General features: G+C 39.6%; 1 protein-coding gene across 1 annotated transcript in view; it reads left to right on the top strand.

Annotated features, from left to right (window-relative positions):
- ZC3H13 (zinc finger CCCH-type containing 13) overlaps positions 1–22,332 on the top strand; it is a 54,133-nt gene extending 31,801 nt beyond the window's left edge. Inside the window, 11 exon segments of the mRNA XM_042445291.1 lie at positions 1,705–2,175; positions 3,402–3,584; positions 4,854–5,322; positions 7,886–7,989; positions 13,009–14,007; positions 15,170–15,664; positions 16,063–16,175; positions 16,177–16,213; positions 18,660–18,860; positions 20,341–20,504; positions 21,456–22,332. Coding sequence (XP_042301225.1) covers positions 1,705–2,175; positions 3,402–3,584; positions 4,854–5,322; positions 7,886–7,989; positions 13,009–14,007; positions 15,170–15,664; positions 16,063–16,175; positions 16,177–16,213; positions 18,660–18,860; positions 20,341–20,504; positions 21,456–21,623 — 3,404 coding nt within the window. The 3' untranslated portion in view covers positions 21,624–22,332.
- Positions 22,333–22,628: the final 296 nt, after the last annotated feature.

The raw sequence follows: 22,628 nt of genomic DNA, 5'->3' as shown, positions 1-22,628 counted from the left end.
GTTCTGGAATTGTTGGCTATGGGATTAAGTATAAAACATGGAGCAAAACCATCAGGTTTACTTGTCATAAGTTTTGGAGGGTGGATAGGATTAATTATCCTAACTCCAGACTCAGGTATATAAGTGGGAGCAATTACTAAACCTTGTAGGATAGTCTTTCCTAGGAAGAATCAGCCTGTGGTTGCATGTGAGGGAAATTATTCCACACTACTGTTCTACAGCCTACAATGTGATCCGTCACATGATATGTCAAAAAGCAGTATCTTCTTCTAAAGGCTCCTGAAGAAAATCACTGGACATAGGATGAAAAAAAAAAATGGATTACAAATACAAAATACTATACAGTACAGTACTAGATTCTAGTAAAATCATGAGCAGTTTATTTAGAATTTCCAAATAAGATCTTAAAAATGGATAGCAAAAAATTATGTAATTGTTACCATCAGGCCAAAACTTCTCATGCCGCTTGCAGGTTTGGAGAAGAGATCTTAAGGGCCATAATGTAAAGCTTGCTTGTGTTGCAGCAGGGTAAAGGAAAAGTCATTGTTATGTGCCATTGTTAATTTCCCACTTACAGCTGTTGGAATAGAGAGGCATGCACATATGCTCTGTTATATTTTTATATGATTTTTGGAAATGTTTATTGGCTGGTGGTTGATGAGATGAACAGGCATGTGACAATATTATCATATACACTACAGATTCAAGCCAAAGTCCTTAGACCTCAGAGGCTTTTTAGCTTGGCACCAAAAGCTTACAGTAGTCTCAGGTTGATTATATTATACCTTATCAAGCCTGGCCTATCCATAAAGCTTTCTGTGTAACATACAGTGGGACCTTCCCATCATGAGGGTCTGGTTGCCCTACACTGCAGATGGGGAAAAAACATAGGAGCTCAAACCCATATTAGTTGATGGGTGGTGATGTGCATGTGGGTGTGCCCACAGCCATATACTGTCATTGGCTAATATGGGGCAGGCTGATCTGCGGAGCCTCCAGTTTGCAGAAAGCAAAGTTGCCAATATGGCAAGCTCACTGTATTAAGCAAAATGTATTCCATCCATCCCTCCACCACTCACAAAGCGGGGAAAATAAGGATGCATTTTTAGTTCATTTCATTCTCATACTATATTCTATATTCAGTTGAATACTATATTCAATTTTCTCCCAGTTACAAGAATGTCTTAGAAATGTTTTTAAAGACATTCTCAGAGTTTGGAGAAAATTAATTTGCAAATTATTTAAGTCTCCCCCAGTCTCTGAAATAATGTTTTCCTGTGCTGTGTTGTGACTGCTGGAATTTGGACTGTATCTCCCCTCTCCCCCCCCCCAATAGTACCCATTTTTAGCTGTTTTAAATGTGCTCCTTTTTTAGGGTACACATTTTATTACCCCCAAACAGCCCATGAACCTTGGGTATGATCTTTGGTTGGACCCATTTTGCTGTACCTTGTCATGTAGTGACTGGGGAGGATGGGCAGAGCAGCCCGCCAAAGATTGTCCAGCTGTGATACAATAGCCAGATGCAGAATGATGCAGGCATTACCTGGGGCCTCCTGGCATCATGGCTGTGTCAGGGGACAGGAAGATGGTGAGCCTTTTTCATTAGAAAAAAGGAGATGTCACATAGTTATGCTACATCTCCTTTCTTTCAGTTTTTATTCCATTGATGTGTGACTGCAAATATTTTAAATGCATTTTCAGATACTAGAGGAAAAAGGGGGAGAGAAAGAGATAACAGAGATGAACGTGATTATGACCAAGAACAGAGTACCCCGAGGGATCACAGAGATGATCGAGAATCTCGGGATGGACGAGATCGAAGGGAAACCCGAGATAACAGAGACCGCAGGGATCTAAGAGAATCTCGGGACACTCGGGACTCACGAGAGATTACTCGGGATTCAAGGGACTGTAGCCGAGACACTAAAGAAAGTCGTGATCAGAGGGACCTGCGTTCCACACGAGACACAAATGACTACAGAGACAGAGAGAGTCGAGACACCCATAAAAAGGAAGATCAATATTTGGAGGAACCACGTAGCTATGGAAGAAGCCATGGGAGAGAAGAGAGTTCTCGTGCTGAAACAAGGACTGACTCAAGGAATGAATCTAGAAATGAATCCAGAACATCTGGAAGAAGTAGAGGGAGAGGTCCTGAATTATCAGACAAGGGTACAAAAAGTGAAATACTAAGTTTGTCATTACATGATTCGCTACCTCAAGAATTGCTTAATCAATATGGTAGAAATTTCATTAAAATGGAACTCTTTTTCCTTTTATGGTTTCCCCAAATTTAACTGGCTTGCTACTTAATGAATCTGCAGGCTGTGTATATGTGTGTGTTCATGTACGCACACTTTCAAGTAATTTCCAACTTAGAACAATCCTTAAGTGAACCTGTCATGGGGTTTTCTGTGAGCATGTGACTCACCCAAGATCACCCAGTTGGTTTCTGTGGCTGAGCAGGGAAACAAACACTGATCTCCAGGGTCAAACAGTTGGCCCTCTGTATTGGCAGGAGTTTGGTTCTCCCTCCCCCCCATACTAAATATTGTGGGACCTCAAGTCCCATTATTGTCAATAGATGCTGACATGTGTATTGGCATGGTTATGTGCACACGCCACCACTAACACTCATGAGGCAGCACCATTTGTGAATACTTCAGTCTATGGATGGCTAGCCTGCCAGTAGAGAGGGCCAACTGTAGTCCAGTGGTCAAACCACTACACCACACAGGTGCAGCCTATAGGTATTCTAAAAATTGTGAACTACTGTGAAGTACACGGGTAATGGTAAGATAAGAACCAACTGGTTTTCTTCCTGTTACATGTTTGGTATCTCATGTCTTAAGAGAATTAATGTTTGGCCTTTTTTCTACTATTGTTGCCAATTGTCAAATGTGTTAGTTTACTATCTTTCAGTGTAGCAGATGGAAAGCTTTAAACTACTTAATCTGTACAAAGCATACAAATCTTTGTTATTAATTTGAGCAATCTGTGAATGGCTTTCAGTCCACTCATAAGGTCCAAACCTATCTGGACCTGTAATTGTTCTATAAGCTTATAGATTTATGCTGCCACACCTCTCTCCATGCAGTATTCTGTATTCTGAAGTTTGGGCTAAGTTGCATAAAGTTGATTTGTGGAAAAAAGTCCTTTTGAACAGAGATTGGAGCAGAGAAACTTCATGTTGTTTCCACCTTTGTTTCTTATGTTGGTCTCTTTTATGGCTGATTTTTCAGTTTCAGGAATACAATTCTAACTCACCAGGATGCATACTGGAACAGTGGTAGAACTATATTGTCTGTCCATGTCTTAAAACTAACTTTTAGGTTTATATTTTTTTGCTATTTCTGTAACAGCTGAACTTTTCCCATTTTTATGTACATTTTTATCAGGGAGTCGAGGAACAAGGGGATCTCAGGCTGACAGCCACAATACTAGTAGTAGCTACCATGACAACTGGGAATCACGAAGCAGTTATCCTGAGAGAGATCGCTATGAAAGCCGGGAACATGCAAGGGATTCTTCCTTTGAGAGAAGACATGGAGAACGGGACAAACGGGACAACAGAGAAAGGGGTGAGTATCATTTGGTTTTGATTTTTTTAGCTGCTGGCTCACTGGGCTGCTGAGCTTCTTGACATATTTTAAAAGGAATCTGTGGTAACTTTTTACCATCCAATCTGCTCCAGTACAAGCAAGGAAACAAACACCTCAGCTTGGGGCTGACTGCAGAGGGAAGCAAATTTGATTCTTAATATCAAACTAGTCCCCATTGGCAGGAACAAGGTTATAGCCTTTGGTTGGCATACAGTCTTGTGGAGAAACACAACATTGCATTTTGACTTTGGGCCTTTTTTTAATGGCAAAAGAGAGGATTCCTGCAGTTAGGTTAAATCTTTATTAGTTTTTCACACATTCATCATCTTTTACACAGACTTCCTGACATAATTAAAGATGGGCATTTTGCTAATAAAGTAATAATCTCCTTTAAACTGTTTATGGAGTTCACTGTTATTCATGTAGCCCAGTGTTGTTTACTCTGCCGGACAATAGTTCTCCATGGCAGTCTTTCTCAGCCTTTTAACTCTAGAAGAACCACTGAAATAATTTTGATATCTCAGGAATCCCCTGCATAAGAACTATTATATATATATAGCTTTTTACAAAAGGTTTTGTTTTTTAAATTGGAGATACTAAAATTTACTTTGGGACTTTTTGTTGTGTACCACTAAGCTATAGTCTCGCCTCCATCCTTCCAATAGTTTAATAAACATACGTGATTCCTGACAAATTCAAAAGTCATTGTCTCTTTGGTTCAGCATCCCATAATTTTGGCGGGGTACAAACCACTGCTTTGCGGCGCTCCCCCGCCGCCGCCATTTGCTCCGTGCGGGAGCCGCAGCAGCCAAACCGCGCGACTCCCGCGCGGAGCAAAAAAGAAGCTCTATTTCGGAGCTTCTTTCTGCGGCGCATCTATGACGTCGCGAGGCGCCTGGCGCGGACTCGCGACGTCATAGGCGCCGCGACACGTCTGGACGCTGTGCGTCCAGTACGTAAAGATGGCGGCGCCCATGTAGAAGGGGCACCGCCATCTTGTTCGTATAGGATACGTACTAGGGTTAGGGGGGTGCGGAAGCACCACCCCTTCCTAACCCTAGTACGTATCCTATACGTACTAAATGGCGGTGTGTATCCGCCTTTATTTTGCCAAGTTGATTTTAGGAAGTTCACTGCATAGTTTGAAATTAAAAAAGAATTAATGTATAAAAACATTGAGCAATCCACTAAATTATGAAATTCACCTTTCCATTTATATATGGTAATAAAATCCATCTCTTACTACAGATCAGAGAGCAAGTTCACCAGGACGACATCAAGGAAGAAATGATGACCTTGAACGTGATGAAAGACTAGAAGAAAGGAGAGCAGATAGGGGTGAAGATAGGAGAGATGAAAGGCCTAGAGACCGGGAGAGGGAACGGGAAAGAGACAGAGAAGCAGAACGTGATCGTGCCCGTGAACGAGAACGTGAGAGAGACAGGGATAAAGACAGAGAACGGGAACGGGACAGGGACCATGATAGAGACAGGGAAAGAGAACGGGAACGGGAAAGAGAAAGGGAAAGAGAACGGGAGAGGGAACGGGAAAGGGAACGAGAACGAGAACGGGAGAGAGGACGGGAAAGAGAAAAAGAAAGGGAGCGACAGAGAGAATGGGATGAAAAAGAGAGAGGAAGAGAAGAACGCAGAGATAAAAGAGAAGATGTCCGGGAAGAAAGAACCACAAGAGATAGCCGTGAAGACAGAAAGTCAAAGTAAGCTCATTTTTAGAAGAAAATAAATTAAAAGTTCATTATTTGTGTTAGTAGCCTTAAATGTGTGCATCTTGAGACAGTTTTAAAATATCAATTAATTTGATTTGTTGATGGTTTATACATCATTCAAATGAAGTGTTTTAAGGAAAGTGGAGCAAAGCATATTTCACTCTTCTTCACAGTGTCTGTGACTCACATAAATGTGTTATCTGTGGCTGTACAGTATATCATTTGGAACCTGCTTTTGTACAAGCTTTTGGGAGGTAAATTGATATGCCAAGGAAGAGTTCTAAATACCAGATGTCTGACTCTGCTGTCTGTTCAAAAGTGTCTTCAGTACTCATTGGTTGAAGCTGAGGCCCAACATGATGTGCCGTTGACAACAGGTTGTTCTCTTACTTGCAGGCTTCTAATTGGACCACCAAATGCAAAACTGAAAAGAGGCAGCACACGAAAAAAAAAAGTTGAGGCATGCAGAAAGCTCTCCAAGGGCTTTATCTTCTGTAGTTCCATTGGTCTTGATGCAATTTTCTGTGTGTGTTAGCCGATCCAATTAAGTTGAGCATTACAGTATGCTTTGGAGAGAAGGGAGAGAGAGAGAATTAGACCTTAGAAAAGCTTTGGACAACAGCTCCTATAATCCCCCCACTCAGATGATGGGATTTGTAATCCAAAAAAGGCAATGTGTCTAAGATCTGACAGATAAGAAACAATTCAACTGAATGAATATTCAGTTCAGGGAATTGCCTCTGAGTACCACAGTGTATGTGTATTTCCTGAGCTAAACAAGAGCACTTCTTCAACAGATCATTTTGGTTGGAATGCAACACATAAAGAGCTGAAACGAAAAAGATCCCATCTTGTTTTTACTACAGTGCTCCCTCGGGTTACGAAATTAATTCATTCCGCGGCCGCTTTCGTAACCCGAAAAGCCTTCGCAAGCCGAAAACCCATAGACGCTAATGGGGAAAAGCCGCGTTTTGTGCGAAAAAGCGCCGAAAAGCACCAAAAATTTTTTTTCGTAACCCGAAAAAACATTCGTAACCCGGAACAGTTATTTCCTATGGGATTTTTTCGTATCCCGGAAATTTCGTAACCTGGGTATTTCGTATCCCGGGGTACCACTGTATATTGTTATAAACTGTACCTTCCTATAAAATATATTTCTCCATAAAAGATACTTTCCCCCGTTTTTGTGTTACATTTTCTTTTTTAGAGTTGACAAATTTGAATCTAGTCAGTTGCAAAAAAATAACAACAAGGATTTCAACATCTCATTGTCAATATGTATGTACTAGTCTGCCTTTCTTTATTATGATCTGTGATGGCCCCAGAAAGCACCAGGCAAGGTGGACCACAGAAACCCACTGGGAGACCTTGGGCAAGTCACACTCTCTAAGCCTTGGAGGAAGGCAGTGGCAAACTCCTAAACAAATCCTGCCCCAAAAAAATCCTATAATAGGTTTGCAATATGGTAATTAAAAGTCAGAAATGACTTGAAGGTATGCAACAAGAGTCACTTGAACTCTGCTGTTTAACTGCCCAACTTAGTATTAGATTTTTTAACTCTATTGTAATTAGTTATATTTTATTGTTGTAACCTGCCCGGATTCTTCGTGATTGGGCGGGCTAGAAATAAATCTATTATTATTATTATTATTATTATTATTATTATTATCCAGAACATTGAACTTTAGATGAAAATTCCCACCCCCTGTGAGAAATGAAACATTTTAATTTTCTCATGCTTCACCTGCAAGAACAATAAATACCTTTCCTACTCTTCTCCAGAGATGAGGAGAATTTTGACAACTATTTCCATCCTTACACTTGGCTTATGAACTGGCTAATAGGGCCCCTCCAGTTTGTGTTCACAGCCATTCTACAGGGTCAGTGGCCATATCACCTGCCTTTCAGAGGGTTATGTCCTTGGAAGATGTGTGTAGGGCAGCTACTTGGTTGCAGGTCATTTATCTCTCACTATACAATAGATGCAAGATCCATGGCTGATGCTACCTTCAGGAGGGTTTAGTTCCTGTTTGGCATGACTTTCTCAAAGAACTATACCTGTTTCTGGGGTAGTATGACACTCCTGCCTCCTATGGTTAGTAGCTTGCTAGTCTCCCATTTGTGTGAGTCACAAAGACCACGAAGAAGGACAGGTTACGTACCTTTAACTAATTCTTCAAGTGGTAATCTGTGAATTCATACAACACTGCCTGTTCTCCCCTTGTGTGTTGTTTTCCTTAGCTCCTTGGCTGCTGCTTCAGCATCCATGGAACTGAGAGTTTAGGCAGGAACCGTGTTGCTAAGGCTCCTAGAGAGTGGGCAGGATAACTACCAAAAAGTTTGTATAACTGTTCTGGAAGGTTCCGAACGATGTACTGCACATGTGCAAATACCCATTTGTGTGAGATCATAGATAACCATTAGAAAACCTACAATTATGGGTATGCAACCTGTCCATTCAGGCACTGAAATTCAGTTTAGCTGTTTCATGAGATTTCCTGCAATGATTACATTCTCTCTCTCTCTCTCTCTCTCTCTCTCTGGACCATTTTAGGAAACGTCACAGAAATGAAAGTAGCCCCAGCCCACGCAAGTCCCCCAAGCGTCGCCGTGAACATTCACATGACAGCGATGCCTACAATAGTGGAGATGAACAAAGTAAGCAAAAGCAGTTAGATTCCATGCTAGCTTGTATGTTATTAGTAAAGCAGATGTGTTAGTAGCTGAAACAAAAAACAGGCAAGTTTGGTTAAAAAATAAAGGTTCTGCTTTATTTTATTTTTTAATTTTTTTTGTAAAAGGTTGTCTTTCTTGCAGAGTAATGATTTCCTGAATAAGGCATTTTCTTTTTTCTTTTCTTTTCTTTTTTTCTTTTTCTTTTTCTTTTCTTTTTTTTGGGGGGGGGGTATAAAATTTTTAATTAGTTTTAATGCATTCTGCTTCACATAAACGTTCAGGGGAAAATGAAAAAAATAGAAGAAAAGATAAAGCTATACTTTATATATATCTTTATATAAAGATATACTGTGTGTGTACAGCCAATTTTAAAATTAAACTAGAATTACAATACCTTACTAAACACTATGCTAAAACACAGACTAATACCCAGAACACTAACTAAATAAAACTAAAACACAAAAGGGCTCTGATAGTATTCCAATCTGTAATAAAAAACAAAATAAAAAATAATGTAGTGTTCTACCATTACAGATCCAACTGACTGAATTTACTGAGGTGATGATAGTCATCACCACAGATTATTACTTCATTACAATTCTTATTGCTTATAAAGTCCATAATGGTTTCCAGTCTTTCTAAAAATCTTCAATTGGCTTAGCCTTTAAAACCCACGTTAATTTGACAGTTTGGGCTAACTCAGCAACTTTAACCAACCATTCTTCTGTCATTGGTGCTTGAGTCCATTTCCATGTCTGAGTGTACAATATTCTTGCCACTGTTACCATATATCTAAGAAATTAATATTTACTCACCATAAGATAACCAACTTTGATTTTTAACGCATTCTTTTCTGAAGAAAAGCTTCTTGTGATGAAATAGCTAATATTCACTTGGGAAAAGACTACTTCTATTTATATGAAACTCACAAAAGTGCTTTTCTAGTACAATGGTGTATAAATCCAGCATGTGCCTAAGCTGTAACTTACCAAAGATAGGCTTGCCACCCAAATCTTAAATCATGACCTTCAAGTTCCAAAAATCTCTCAACTCTGAGCAATATCCGTTTCTTCAACAGTACAAAACAAGAAGCCTTATAGTACAATGTAATATTAGAAAGCCTCAGATGATCCTTAAGCATCACACAATGTTTTAAATTTTATTCTGAGTTTTTTTCCTTGCCAGGTAAAACTGAAAATTTCCTTCTGTCATTGCAAAAAAGTATTCTATTTCTCAAAATGGGGGCCATTTGAAAATAAAATAAGAACACATTTGACTTTATTGCTGCAATTCTCTCCATTAGGAGATTTAATTTCCCCAGTTTTTCTATATCACTCCAGGTTGGGATCCCCTGCCATAATCTTTTCCAACAGAGCCTACATTGAATACTGTACAAAGGATTTTGTATCATCATCACCAAATCATCCACACAATCCTTACTTTAAGCTCTTCTTCTTTTACCCTCATGCTGCATATTTTATCATCTTATCTAATACCTTTCAATAAAGTCTCCAATGCCAAAATAAAAAGCAAAGGTGAAAGGGGACTTCCTTGTGTCATTCCCTTCTGTATCTCCATTGGTGGTGGTACCAAGATCTGAGCTTTTTGAACTGAATATATTGCCTTCATGGCCTAGACAATATTTTCTCCAACGTCCATTCTCTCCAAAACCTGAAATGAGTAATTCCAGGAAATTGTCAAAGGCTTTCTTGAATCTTAAAAGATCAAGGCTGCCTTTTTGTCATTCTGATGTTCCAAATATTCAGTAATGTTCAAAATTGTTCTTACTGTTTGTAGCTCCATAGTTTTCTTTTTAGCAGAAATCCAATCTGGTCTTCATCAAGTATTCTGGTAAATATGTATCCTCAGTCTAATTGCCAAAATAGTGATAAATGCCTCATATTCATTATTCAATAAAGAAATAGGTCTGGAATATGATGTTAATGTGTCATATCCTGTAATATCATCACTGTAATATAAGCATTTCCCCAAGGATCTGGCATCTATCAATTTCCTAAAAATTACATACCATCTCAAATTTCTTATAATATGCTGCAGCTAACATATATGATCCTGGAGCTTTTCTAACTTTAGTTTTTTAAATTGCCTCCACAAGCTCCACAATAGTTACAGGTCCATTCAAGCTTTGCTTTTGAGGCAGACTCATCTTGTCCAGTTGGAGTCTGTTCAAAGAAGCTTCCGTATCATTTTCATTTACCTTTACATGTAAACCTCTATGGTATTCCTCAAAAGTTTTTAATGTTTTCATGTTGTACATTACATACTGGTCTCTTTTCTTAAGCTTTGTTACAAATTTTTTTTGTCCTTTGGTGTCTCAGATTAAAACAGCTACTTATAACAGACTAGAATCAGAGTTGGAAAAGACCACAAGGGCCATCCAGTCCAACCCCATTTTGCCATGCAGGAACTCTCAATGAAAGCATCCCCGACAGATGGCCATCCAGCCTCTGCTTGAAGACCTCCAAGGAAGGAGACTCCACTACACTTCAAGGGAGTGTGTTCCACTGTCGACCAGCCCTTACTGTCAGGAAGTTCCTCCTAATGTTGAGGTGGAATATCTTTTCCTGTAGCTTGCATCCATTGTTCCACGTTCTATTCTCTGGAGCTGCAGAAAACAAGCTTGCTCCCTCCTCAATATGACATCCTTTCAAATATTTAAACAGGGCTATCATATCACCTCTTAACCTTCTCTTCTCCAGGCTAAACATCCCCAGCTCCCTAAGGTGTTCCTCATAGAGCATGGTATCCAGACCCTTCACCATTTTAGTTGCCCTCCTTTGGACACACTCCAATTTCTCAATGTCCTTGCTGAATTGTGGTGCCCAGAACTGGACACAGTATTCCAGGTGGGGCCTGACCAGAGCAGAATACAGTGGCACTCTTACTTCTCTTGATCTAGACACTATATTTTTATTGATGCAGCCTAAAATTGCATTGGCTTGTTTAGCTGCCGCATCGCACTGTTGACTCATGTTCAACTTGTGGTCTACTTGGACTCCTAGATCCCTTTCACATGTAGTCTCGTTCAGCCAGGTATCCCCCATCCTATATCTGTGCATTTTATTTTTCTGCCCTAAGTGCAGTACCTTACATATCTGTGTTGAATTTCATTTTGTTAGCTTTGGCCCAGCTTTCTAGTCTATTCAGGTCATTTTGAATTTTAATCCTGTCCTCTGTGGTGTTAGCAACTCCTCCTAATTTGGTGTTATCTGCCAATTTGATAAGTATGCCCCCAATTCTGTCATCCAAGTCATTGTTTTCTTTCTAAATTTTGTATTTCCTCCAAGAGCTTGGTCTTTTTAAATCCCCTTTACTTTTTCAATCTTTAGGCATATTCTATAAACTATTTTCTCATGTAACCTTTACTTGCATCCCAAACTACTGTACTGTGAAATCTGTTACTTTAAATTCAGTTCAAAAAATTCCCCCAGATTTTTTTTACATTGTTGCAGTATATCTGTCCTTAAAAGTACATATTAATTTAATCTCCACCTAAACTATGTTTGTTCCATGTTCAGTGAAATCCTGATGGGGTTATTACCTGAAAACATTTTTGGCAAAATGTCCATGTTCTTTACTAAATTAATCATATTTTTAAAAATCCAAAGCATATCTATTCTGAAGAAAGATACATGTGGATTTGAGAAAAAGGTATAGGCTTTGCATTTTGGCTGCAAATGTCTCCAACCATCTATTAATCCAATGTGTTCTTGATATTTAAAAGAGTTTGTGTAATCTCCCTTGATCTTCATTAATCCATCATTGGAATGTTTGCCTAGATTAGGTTCAGCAACTCAATTCCGGTCCCCCATGCAAATCAGATTTTGTAAAGCTGGTTCTGATGTCTGTTTAAGTAGGCTTTTATAAATATTTGCTTTCTCGTTATTTGTAGTATAAATTCGCACTAAATAATCTTATCATTCCAATTAATTTCCATGGTTAGACATCTCCCTTGTTCATCTTGAAATATCAATTTGGGTTGAAGTGTTTGCTTTGTAAAAATGACTACTACGTTTTTTTTTTAATTCTTATTTACAATCCCATTCCCTTGTATCTCTTTCTGATTTGGATCTCTTAGTCTTCTCCTTACAAATTTTTAATTAGGATTTTTTAAAATGCAAATTTCCCCTTTTCTGTAGTGAATTAAACCATTCACATTCCATGAAATCATTTTCAAAATTCATTTTATTTATATTATTTAAAAATAAGAAAAGGATCTATTTTTGCTATTAATCTTATTGTTTCTTAGCAGCACTCAATTTTTTGATCAAACCTTTTAGTGCTAGCAGCAAAAAGCTGTATCTCTCTTGCTGAGCAACTCCACCAAAAACATGTATTTTCTACACTTCTTCAGCATTCCTTCTGGTATTTTAAACTTAATTATTTCTGTTGGAATTATTCCAGACATTTTCTTGTTATGTACTCCCAGTATTTTATCTCTGACTTTTTCCCACATCCCTAGTGAGTTTTTCTCTGTGCATAAACAGGGTTGTATCAGTATAAGGATTAATATGCAATTCCATCTGTTCTGAAGAGATGTTAATTAACTGCATCATCACTTCTCCAATTGTCTACTTAAATCAGCCACCTTTTCTGGCACAGATCATAATCTAATCACCATCTTCCTTTCCCGATGGAACTCCCAACAGAGTTTAACGGTCGTAACTTTAAGATCTTCACTTAAAACTAATTTAGCTGTCAAGGAATAAGTATAGGATTATGAAAAGAGAGTATGTATATACCAATGAGTTTTTCTGTGAGCAACTTCCAAATCAAACATTCAAACTGATACATGTATGGGTATTTTTAGTATATGAGTTTAAAAAAGGCAACCTCCCTCTTCTGTGAGAACAAATGAGAAGGGATTCATTTCCCAAACGCTGGCCCCATACATGACAATGTTTGATTTAAGTGATTGAGCTAATTGTAAAGGCCAGTTTCAGAAACAAAGTATCCTGATATGTTTTGCATCCTTTGTAGATGAAAAGCGCAGACTACCAAGTCAGGTTGTACGACCCCAAGAATCACGCTCACTTAGTCCTACACACCTTTCAGAAGACAAGCAGAGCCGATGGAAAGACAGTGAGCGAAAGCCAGAGAGAAAGGACAGCTCCAGACATTATGAAGAAAGTGAGTTCAAAGAACGAGGGACCTCTGGGGAGAAACCACGTGAGCAGCGAGAGATCAATGAAAGTTCAAGGAGCAGGGGCCAAGAGACTGCGACTAACTGGGCTTCTGAAGAACGAGAGCCCTCTGATCATTTGCATGAGGATAAGAAGAAAGTTAAAGTGCAGAAAAAGACTACAAAAAAGAAGAAAGAGGATGATGTTGGACTGGAGCGCTATGTCAGTGAGCCAGCTCCAGAGAAGACCCAAGTCTTTTCTCCCAAGAAAGTTCAGAAAAAGAAAAACACTGAAAAAAAGCGGAAGAGATCAAAAGGAGATTCTGAGGCTTCTGAAGAAGACAGTGGTTCACATCAGAAAAAGAAAAAAGGCCCAAGGACACCACCCGTAACCACAAGGGAGGAGTTGGTAGAAGTTGTGCCTGAGAAAGCTGTGGTAGTAGAAGTTCCTCCTAAAAGAGAAGACACTACGTTCAGTGACTGGTCAGATGAAGATGTTCCTGAGCGTGGAGAACCTGTTCTGGAAAGAAGTTCTGAGGAACCCCATAGAAGTAGCCACCGCATAAAGGCTGAAAATGTGGAAACACCTCATGTTGTTGAAGATACCCCACGTGTCAAACCTGTTGAACAGAAGCGGAGCAGCAGTCTTTGCAGCAATCGAAGCCACACCTCAAGTAGACTCCGGTCACCCTCCAATGATTCTGCACACCGCAGTGGAGATGACCAGATTGGTTTGAAAAAGATCTTGCATAGCAGCTCCAGCGACAGAGAGAAAAGGTGTATTGAAATTGCTGGGGAGCGGAAATCAAGAATCGATCAGCTAAAACGAGGTGTTCCTAGCCGCAGCACTTCTTCAGGTAGTTCTGGTTGCATTACTCTGCATGTACATGCTGTATCTGCCTGATTTCTTCTGATTCCTAGCTCCAACTACAGCCCCCCACCTTATATTTTCACTGGCTAGAGAGGTGAATGAAAGGTGAGAAAGGGGACTCCTGGCCCACTCCACCACTGGAAAGTAGCTCTCGCAGATTTCTCCTGGGGCTTTGTCCCACTCCCCCAGAGACTGCCCCTATTGTCACAACTTTTTGAATCCTCAGGAAAATTATATGTATTCCAAAGGAATATTGTTCCAAAAATTCCCTGCACCATACGATTATCTTACTAGCAGTGGTCAAAAAGCTCCCTTCAACTGTTTGTGGTTAAATGTACATGTGTAGCTACAGCAGTGGTTTTCTTACTATTTTGGGTGTCCCATTCCAAGTTAATTGAGTGTGCTCACAAATTAAAATTAATAGTAGTCACAGGTCCATTCAAGCTTTAGAGAAAATTTTGTTTCTCTAATTTATTATTATAATTTCAACTGTAATTTTAAAAGCTGTTTCATGTTACTTTAATATGTTAATATATTAAATTTTGAAATGTGATCTTCATCATTTAGGTCATCCTAATTATATAAAATAATGTATCACTGATCTGCTAGTAACAGTTTGTGTGAGATTAATATCATGTCAGTGATACATTTCTATCAAAAAGACATAAGGAGGAAGTAAAGTTAATTTTTGAATTAATACTTCATATGAGCTTTTACACTCTTATTTCTGAGCTATTGAATTTGCTGAGGAAGACTCCCAGCTGGTCCTGAAATCCTCGTTGTGAAGGAATTAGGGGACATGTTTTAGGCTATACAGAATGATATAATGATGTGTAAACAGTACTTAAATAATAGTTTCTCAGGACAGATATCATAGGAAATTGTGGTTTAACAAGCCAGTTAGCCCCAAAGCTAAGCACGCCAGTAGAATAAGGGAAAGGCAAGAAGGACAAAGCCCATGCCTAATTTATAGACTTAGTAAGATTTTGACATCTGACATAAGATTTCATATTAGTTGGAAAGATTTGTTAAGTTTTAATTTCAAGTTAAAACTTATATTGAAGAATGTAAGGCTGTTTTAATGTAGTTAATCATGCCTTCCCCTGAGCTACAAAATGAGTCCTACTTTGTCTTAATACTTCATATAGATCGACAGGATTCAAGAAGCCACAGTTCAAGGCGAAGTTCTCCTGAGTCAGATCGTCAAGGCCATTCGCGATCTGGGTCCTTTGATAGTAGGGAGCGAATTCAGGACAGAGACAGACATGATCACGATCGGGACCGAGAAAGACGAGACGGTAGGACAAGAGATTGGGACCGAGATACAGCTAAAGACTGGTTGAGGAGCAGAGACCGGGACAGAATACGGGAACGTGACAGACAGCGGGAGAAACGGAGAGATACAGACCGTGAAAAGGAGAGGCCTCTTCCTGAGAACTCTGAAAGAGACCGAGGTGTCAGCACTACCTCTCAAGCAGAATTATCCAAGCACAGTGAAACAAAACAAGTCAAAGAGCGTCCAGAGTTTGAGGCAATCTGTCTGGACTCAACTTCCATAGAGAAAGAGAGGTTGGATAAAGACATCGGACCTTTGCAAAGCTTTGAAGATGGAGTTGAAGCTGAGAAGCCAGAAAATGTAGAAGGTGAAACATTTGAGGGAGGGGAAAGATGTAATCCATTTAATTTTTCGTCTTTTAAAAAAAAAATCAGATACCCAATGGAGTGGTCATGATGGAGAACTAAGCATTTTATTTTCTCTAATTTGCTTGTTCTGACCCTGGGCCCCTACTTCAGATTTTAGCCTAGTAGAGTATCTGCTGCCAGGAATATGGAGCATGTGGGTAATTCCATGAAAGTAGATTTGACTCCTTCCTTCCATGACTCGCCACCTCCATGGCACCTATTATCTCCATAGTAGAGAGTAAAGATGGAATCAGTATGTATACCAGACCTTCTCCTTCTAAACCATTGTCCCAATAATTATTTGCATTTTATACTTTTTGAATGAGTTTTAAGAGATACATTTTCTTTCTTTCTGTAGGTGGAGATGATGAAGCCAAAATAGATGATATGCAGTCAATGGGATCTGGTGCTGGAGAATATGAGCCAATCAGTGATGATGAGCTGGATGAAATTTTGGCAGGTGATGCTGAAAAAAAGGGAGGATCAACAGGATGAGGAGAAAATGCCAGGTAAGCATGACAGATTCCTTTTTGGCAGGGCTGTTTTGGAACAGCCTTCTGTTCCAAAATGACACTGATCCTGGGCTGAGAAGATTTGAACTCTGGAATCTGCATAAATTTCACATATAAATATGGTTGTGTGGGCTTGGTAGTTTTTCATAATATCCCCTCTAATTGCCATGGGAAAGGTGAAGACTATTTGCTGGGCCCTAAGAAGTTGTATCCTGACCTGACCCCCGGAAATCTTAAAAATAGCCCACTTGTTACCCAGATTACTGGCGTCTGAGGAGGACACCCACAACCAATATGTTTTAGGGGAATTTAGTACTTAGCCCAAAGGAGAGATATAGTATGACCTGCGATCTATGATCAGCAAGTCAGAATTACTCAGGAATTCCCAAGTAAGGGTACAAATAAGAATTCTCATTTATTGAAGGGGAATAAGCAATGCACGCACGCGCGCGCGCACACACACACAAAATCCATGCACACCCACAAGAGCTAACAGAATCACAAGTGTTGGAGTGAATAGATGTGATGCTTGGCTAATGGCAATATTCACCTGATGTAGATTGTGAGTCCAATCAATGGGAAGTCTGGCATGAAGAGGCCCAATTGCAGCAATGGAACGGGGGTTAGCCGGCATATTGAGAGGTTTAGTTTAGCAAACTGACAGAATGTCTGTCTTTTACTAGACTGAGACTGAGGAATGGTTGGTTTGCTACCTGTATATATACCTTGAAAGTAGCTTGCGTGGTGGGGGTGGCAGAAACCTAAAGTAGAATGGATTAAATCACTTTAGATGGTTTCCCAGGATGGGAAAGAATAGTCTGAAACTGGATTGAATGCAATGGGTGATTGGTGCAGATACTTCAGACAAAAGGGATTAGTGTGCTGGCTCTCCAGCCCTTTGTCAGACCACGTGCTTCCAGTCCTATACCTCAGACATGATCCCTTTACCCTCTCTAAACATAATAAGATCTGCTGGAATATTCCGGTGATTTCATCAAGAAGGGCTCCTTGTAACCTCTTCCTTGCTAGCTCCTACATGCAGGAATTCAAGCCTGCCATGGATCTGGTGCATCTGCAGCGGGATCATTCTTAGGCCACCCTCATCAAACTTTATTAATTTTATATCAAATAAGGAGGGGTGAATGGGGTAACACACTATATCTTTATTACAGTCATATACCAGCACATCATTTGTAAGCCATGCTTACGCTACAGCTTTCTGGTTCATACATAATGGGAAACTGTGTTATAAAACCAGGATGGTTGGTTGGTCATGCACCTTCAATTCATTTTTACTTATGGCGACCCTATCATGGGTTTGTTGTTGTTGTTGTTGTTTGTTTGTTTGTTTGTTTTTTGGCAAGACTTGTTCAGAGATTTGCTATTGCCTTCCCCTGAGGCTGAGAGCATGTGACTTGCCCAAGGTCACCCATGGCTGAGCAGGAAATCAAGTTGTGGTCCAACACTGAAACCACTACATCACACTCCGTACACAAAATCTGGGTGCAGAGAACAAAAGTCTCATCTCCCACGCAGAGAGGGAAAGAGAACACAAGACTCATTTTTTTAAAAAATGGAATCATGAGATTTGAATTTGGCCAGCCTTTTTTTCCTAAGTGGAATTTTGAAAATGGGCATAGATTTTGAATTTCTACCTAAAATCCATTTGTTCTATGGTAAAAAAGGTATGCTGATAAATTAGTCTGTGGTGGGTCAAGACGAAGCATGATATTATTTATCAATATATTATTACTAAACTGGAACCACCAAAATACAGGTTGTGGGTCATTTTGCAGTCTCAGTAGCTGGGGGAAATGCCTCATTTCAAACAAATGACAACTGCATGAGAATGCTAAGTTTTGCAATCTGTCAGAGCTGAAGCACTGTTAATGAATTCCCATGTGACTCACAGAAAGAGAGAGAGGCCATTGTACAGTGCTTCAAAATCACATAAGCACTCTGGGGTCTTCATTCAATTGCTACATAAATTAAAAGAACTGCCAATTCCCTGCTCACAAGTAAGCTTAATAGTCAAGAAAACTAGAAGGAGAGGAAAATGTCCTGCAACTGTGTGAAAAACAAAATGGGTGCTACATATCATGCAGGATACTTCCTGTACTCCTGAATGTAAAGTTTGTCACTGTGCTAACTCTCAAGCTGACTTTGACATGACTTAATTCTCTCCTTGCTTCACGTTAAGGATGAAAACTCAAAAGGGCTTTTCTCTTTTCCTTGCTTTGTGCTGTACTGAAACCACCAACAGCCTCTTTGTTAATTCAGAAATAGATGTTTGAGGAATTTTAGAGTCCCAGGTTCCTGACCATTGAAGTGACTCTGATATCCATTATGTGGTAGCTTATTTAGCGCTGTCGGTTGGGGTCTGCTGTGCCTGGCTATGCACTCCATACAGAATGATTCTTTCATCTTTATGTGTGTTTTGCAGATCCTGTTGATGTCATAGATGTAGACTGGTCCAGTCTTATGCCAAAGCAGCCAAAAGAGCCACGAGAAGCTGGAGCTGCTCTTTTAAAATTTACTCCGGGTGCTGTCATGTTGAGAGTGGGCATTTCCAAACAATTGGCTGGCCCTTCCCTCTTCACCAAAATTAAGGAGACCTGCCAGAGAACGTTGGAGAAACCAAAAGGTAATTTCTTCTGGAAGTGAGCCAGAAGACATTTCAGGATTGCATTACTTGGGGAGAGACAGAATATGCCTCACACTAAAGAAGCTAGATCAAGTCAGTTCAGTGGCTGTTCAGAGTTCTGGTTGCAACAGGATGGGTTCGGTTGTGTGTACAAGTGGATTAGGGTTTCTGTACATTATAAGGATATGTACTGCTCTGTTGAAAGACTGCATTCTCCCACCCCCCAAAATCCCCAAACCCTTCCAACTTTCATGTCAATAACTGCCTGGTTCCAAGGCTGGAGGATGGGATTTATCACACTTTACCTCTGTCTGTAGGAGTTGAGATATTATTGGGGAACTGCATGGACATGTTCCCTCCTTATGATGACCCCGTCAATTAAGAAGCAAGCTTTGCTCCCTGCACTGCTTGTTTCATCCACCCATCCTGTAGTCTGTTTCTTGATCACATGGGGATTGATGGACTACTGAAATCTTTTCAGTGTGCCATTTAGGATTTAGTAGAGCCTCATTAACTGTTCAGTTGGATTTTGGTTGCTTTTCCCTGTTACACATGTGGGATAACTAGAGACAGAGAGCAGATTTATTTAATTGCTCTCCAGAAACTCTGTACTCAGTCAGGCTCTGTAATCAGGTTATCCTCTCCCTCTGCATGTATATAACATGCAGCCTTGTAGCAAAAACATATGCTCAACTCCCAGAATATGTGCCCTTCAAAAAAGAAAAGCAAAAGAACCATGCTCTGGGTCACTGAATCATGCAATAGGTAATAATTGGGAGAAGGTAGCATGTATGGCCCAGTCTCCCACCACATGCCCAGAACTTCCAGACAGTGACTGCACAGCAATAGAAAATATTACAGTGAGTTCAAAATCTTGTTAATATTTGTGTTTTTGTTTTAAAAAAAATAACTCCTGCCTTCAAGATCCATGTTCTCAATTATTTTTGGAATATAAAATGTGTATATTTCCTGTCCCATTCTGTCTGTGTGTGTTTTTTTTGGGGGGGGGGGGTAGTTTGCTATCCACTATAAAGTAAGAGTTGACCTTCCTTGCTTAACTCAGATTAGGAAAAATTAGTCTGATCAGGGAATTACATTAGTGATCCTGAGCCATGCTCAGATTTTGTAACTTTACAGTTGAGAGAGGACCAGTCATTTGAGAAACCTCTGTGCTCTAAGCCCCCAATTCAGGACTCATTCAGATGTTTTATTTTATAACAGGAGCAGAGAACTGCATGGGTTCAGTTTCCTTCCTGCCACACTAGTATGTCCCAGAATATCAGAAGTGAAGCTGCACTGAATTTGGCTGAAATGGGGCAAATTGATTTCCAGAAATGTTCATTTTTATTTCTTCCTCTTTAAAAAATACTTATTTTTGTTAATCAGTAAAGTGCAGATGTATCAGTATAACTGTATAATATCTTTTAAAACAATTTCAAAGGAAGGTGGGTTAAACTGTTACATATCTATCTCTGTGCAGATGCCGAGAACCTGTTTGAACATGAATTTGGAGCCCTGAACATGGCTGCCTTACTGCGAAAGGAGGAGCGTGCTGGTCTGCTGTCCAACCTTGGTCCTTGTTGCAAAGCCCTGTGCTTCAGAAGAGATTCTGCAATTCGCAGGCAGCTAGTGAAAAATGAAAAGGCAAGTGTACTGTATGTGGCATGCCACTGCAACATAAAAATGCCTGTGCAACACTCAGAAAATCCAGGATGACTCCCAACTTTGAGATGCGTTTCTTATTGAATCCTATACAACCACAACAATTTTCATAAGCCATCTAGTCAAGCTTCTACTGTAGTGGGTTTTGCCCATTGTTATTCAATATCTTCTTTTATAAAACCAATGGGAATTTAATAATCTGGTTGCTTCAGAACTGCTGTTCTCCTGAAACAATATGCAATGTTTATTTCTAGAGACTAAAGTCTTTGCGGAAAACATCAGCTGTCTTAAAAGGGTGCAAGTCGGATTTAAGCACCCTCACAACTTACTTTGTTGGTCATTGTGAAGTTCAGAATTCTGTTCCAATATAGCAACAATATTTAGTTTTTCTGGAGACTAAAATCTTTGTGAAAAATACCATCTGGCATTCTGTTGGATTTGGATTTACCACCCTGAAAACACTTTGCCTGTTGCAGTGAATCCAGCTACAGGAAAATAGTTTCCCTACTAATCCCCTAGCTTTCTGACAACACAGACATGGCTGTCTTGTGTGGACAGCTGCATGTCTTACAAAGTGGATTGTGGGTATGCAATTGGAAGATGTCGTTATGGAGATATAAGTATGTGATAACATATCCATCTCTGGATGCTGGTTCTCTGCCACCATTTTCCTACCTGTTTTGCTCTTTTTGTATAATTATGATTTTACTTTACTTGGCCTGAATAGTTTTTCCATTTCATTTACTTATCTAAAGGTTCCATTAACCATATATCTATAGCTTTGTATTTCTTGCATCCAGTAAACTGGGTGGCGTATACTGTTTTGAAGGCCAACTGATGCTGCTTCACACGTTAGTGTGGCCTAACATCATTGAATTTGTGGAGTTACAACATCTGAATTCACATAACTAACTTGCATGTCTTCTCAAACAGGGCACAACGAAACAAACGTACACAAATCCTCCAGTAGTGGACAATGAGTTACTGCGGCTGAGTCTACGGTTGTTCAAACGCAAGACTGTTCATCAAGTTTCTGGGCAAGAAAAGACAGAAGACTCTAAACTTTCACAACCATATGTTCCAGAAGTATGCATGTCCTGAGCCATCCCTTTTGGTCTTTTTACTGTTTGATAGTATTGAAGTGTCCATCTTTGTTCCTTTTAAGCAGGACGGTGCTAGAAGAGGAAAATACATTATTTACATATTGGGACAGTTTGGTTGCAATAATCTTTGTTTTTCCCCAAGTTCTGGCTTGTCAGGAAGGAGCAGGGATGTTCCAGTGGGAGCAGTTAAATAAATAGGGTAAGCTGTCTCTGTGGTTTGTTTGCGTTTATATCCAAATTGGGGACCCCTGGCTTACTGGCCTCCTAACAAGCAAGAATTGTAGGCTGCAGCAAGATTCTGGCTTTCAGAGAGCAAAACGTCAGGGTTACTGATTTGGACCTAATACTAAACAAGCTACAAATAAAGTTTCTTAGTTTATTTAACCTCTTCTCCCTGCCAGGAGGAACCAAACAAGCTATTAAGTAGCAAACACCAGGATGTCTGCTTGTTGCTGCTAAGCCAGACCTCTGAAGTATTTTGCTATCATTGCATCTAAACTGGCCCAGTGGATTGGTTGTGAGATGGTCTGTTAAGGAGTGAATTCAGTGCGAAAGTTTGAAGACCAGTGTGTCTGTTTTGCTGCATGTTTTATAAGTGAGTTCTAACCATGGATCCTATTTAATAACTTACTCGTATGTAAGTGTGAAAATGTCAATTTTTGGAGATATGTTTTATCACTTGCTATTAAATTTTTAAGAAGAAAACAGTTCTGATTTTTGTCTGGACTTTTTAAAAAAAGAACATTAAATTTTTATCTGTAAAACAGGATTATCGATAAGATAATACATGTATTGCTAAACTAGTTCTGGTAAATGTTGGGCTATTGTGTTTCTGGATTTCACACCTTGTAATGGACATTCATCTGCATCCATTCATTTCTTAAATATGCTGGAGTTTGTCACTTTTTTCTTGGTTGAAGTATAACTGTGATGGGGGGGTTGGAAGAAGAAGATTTGGAAATGTAATTGAGAAGAAGGAGCAAGAAGAAATATCCCAGCAAAG

The sequence above is a fragment of the Sceloporus undulatus genome, chromosome 1 (assembly GCF_019175285.1).
Source record: "Sceloporus undulatus isolate JIND9_A2432 ecotype Alabama chromosome 1, SceUnd_v1.1, whole genome shotgun sequence".
In the NCBI taxonomy this organism is placed as follows: domain Eukaryota; kingdom Metazoa; phylum Chordata; class Lepidosauria; order Squamata; family Phrynosomatidae; genus Sceloporus; species Sceloporus undulatus.
This window is presented reverse-complemented; position numbering and strand designations above follow the sequence as displayed.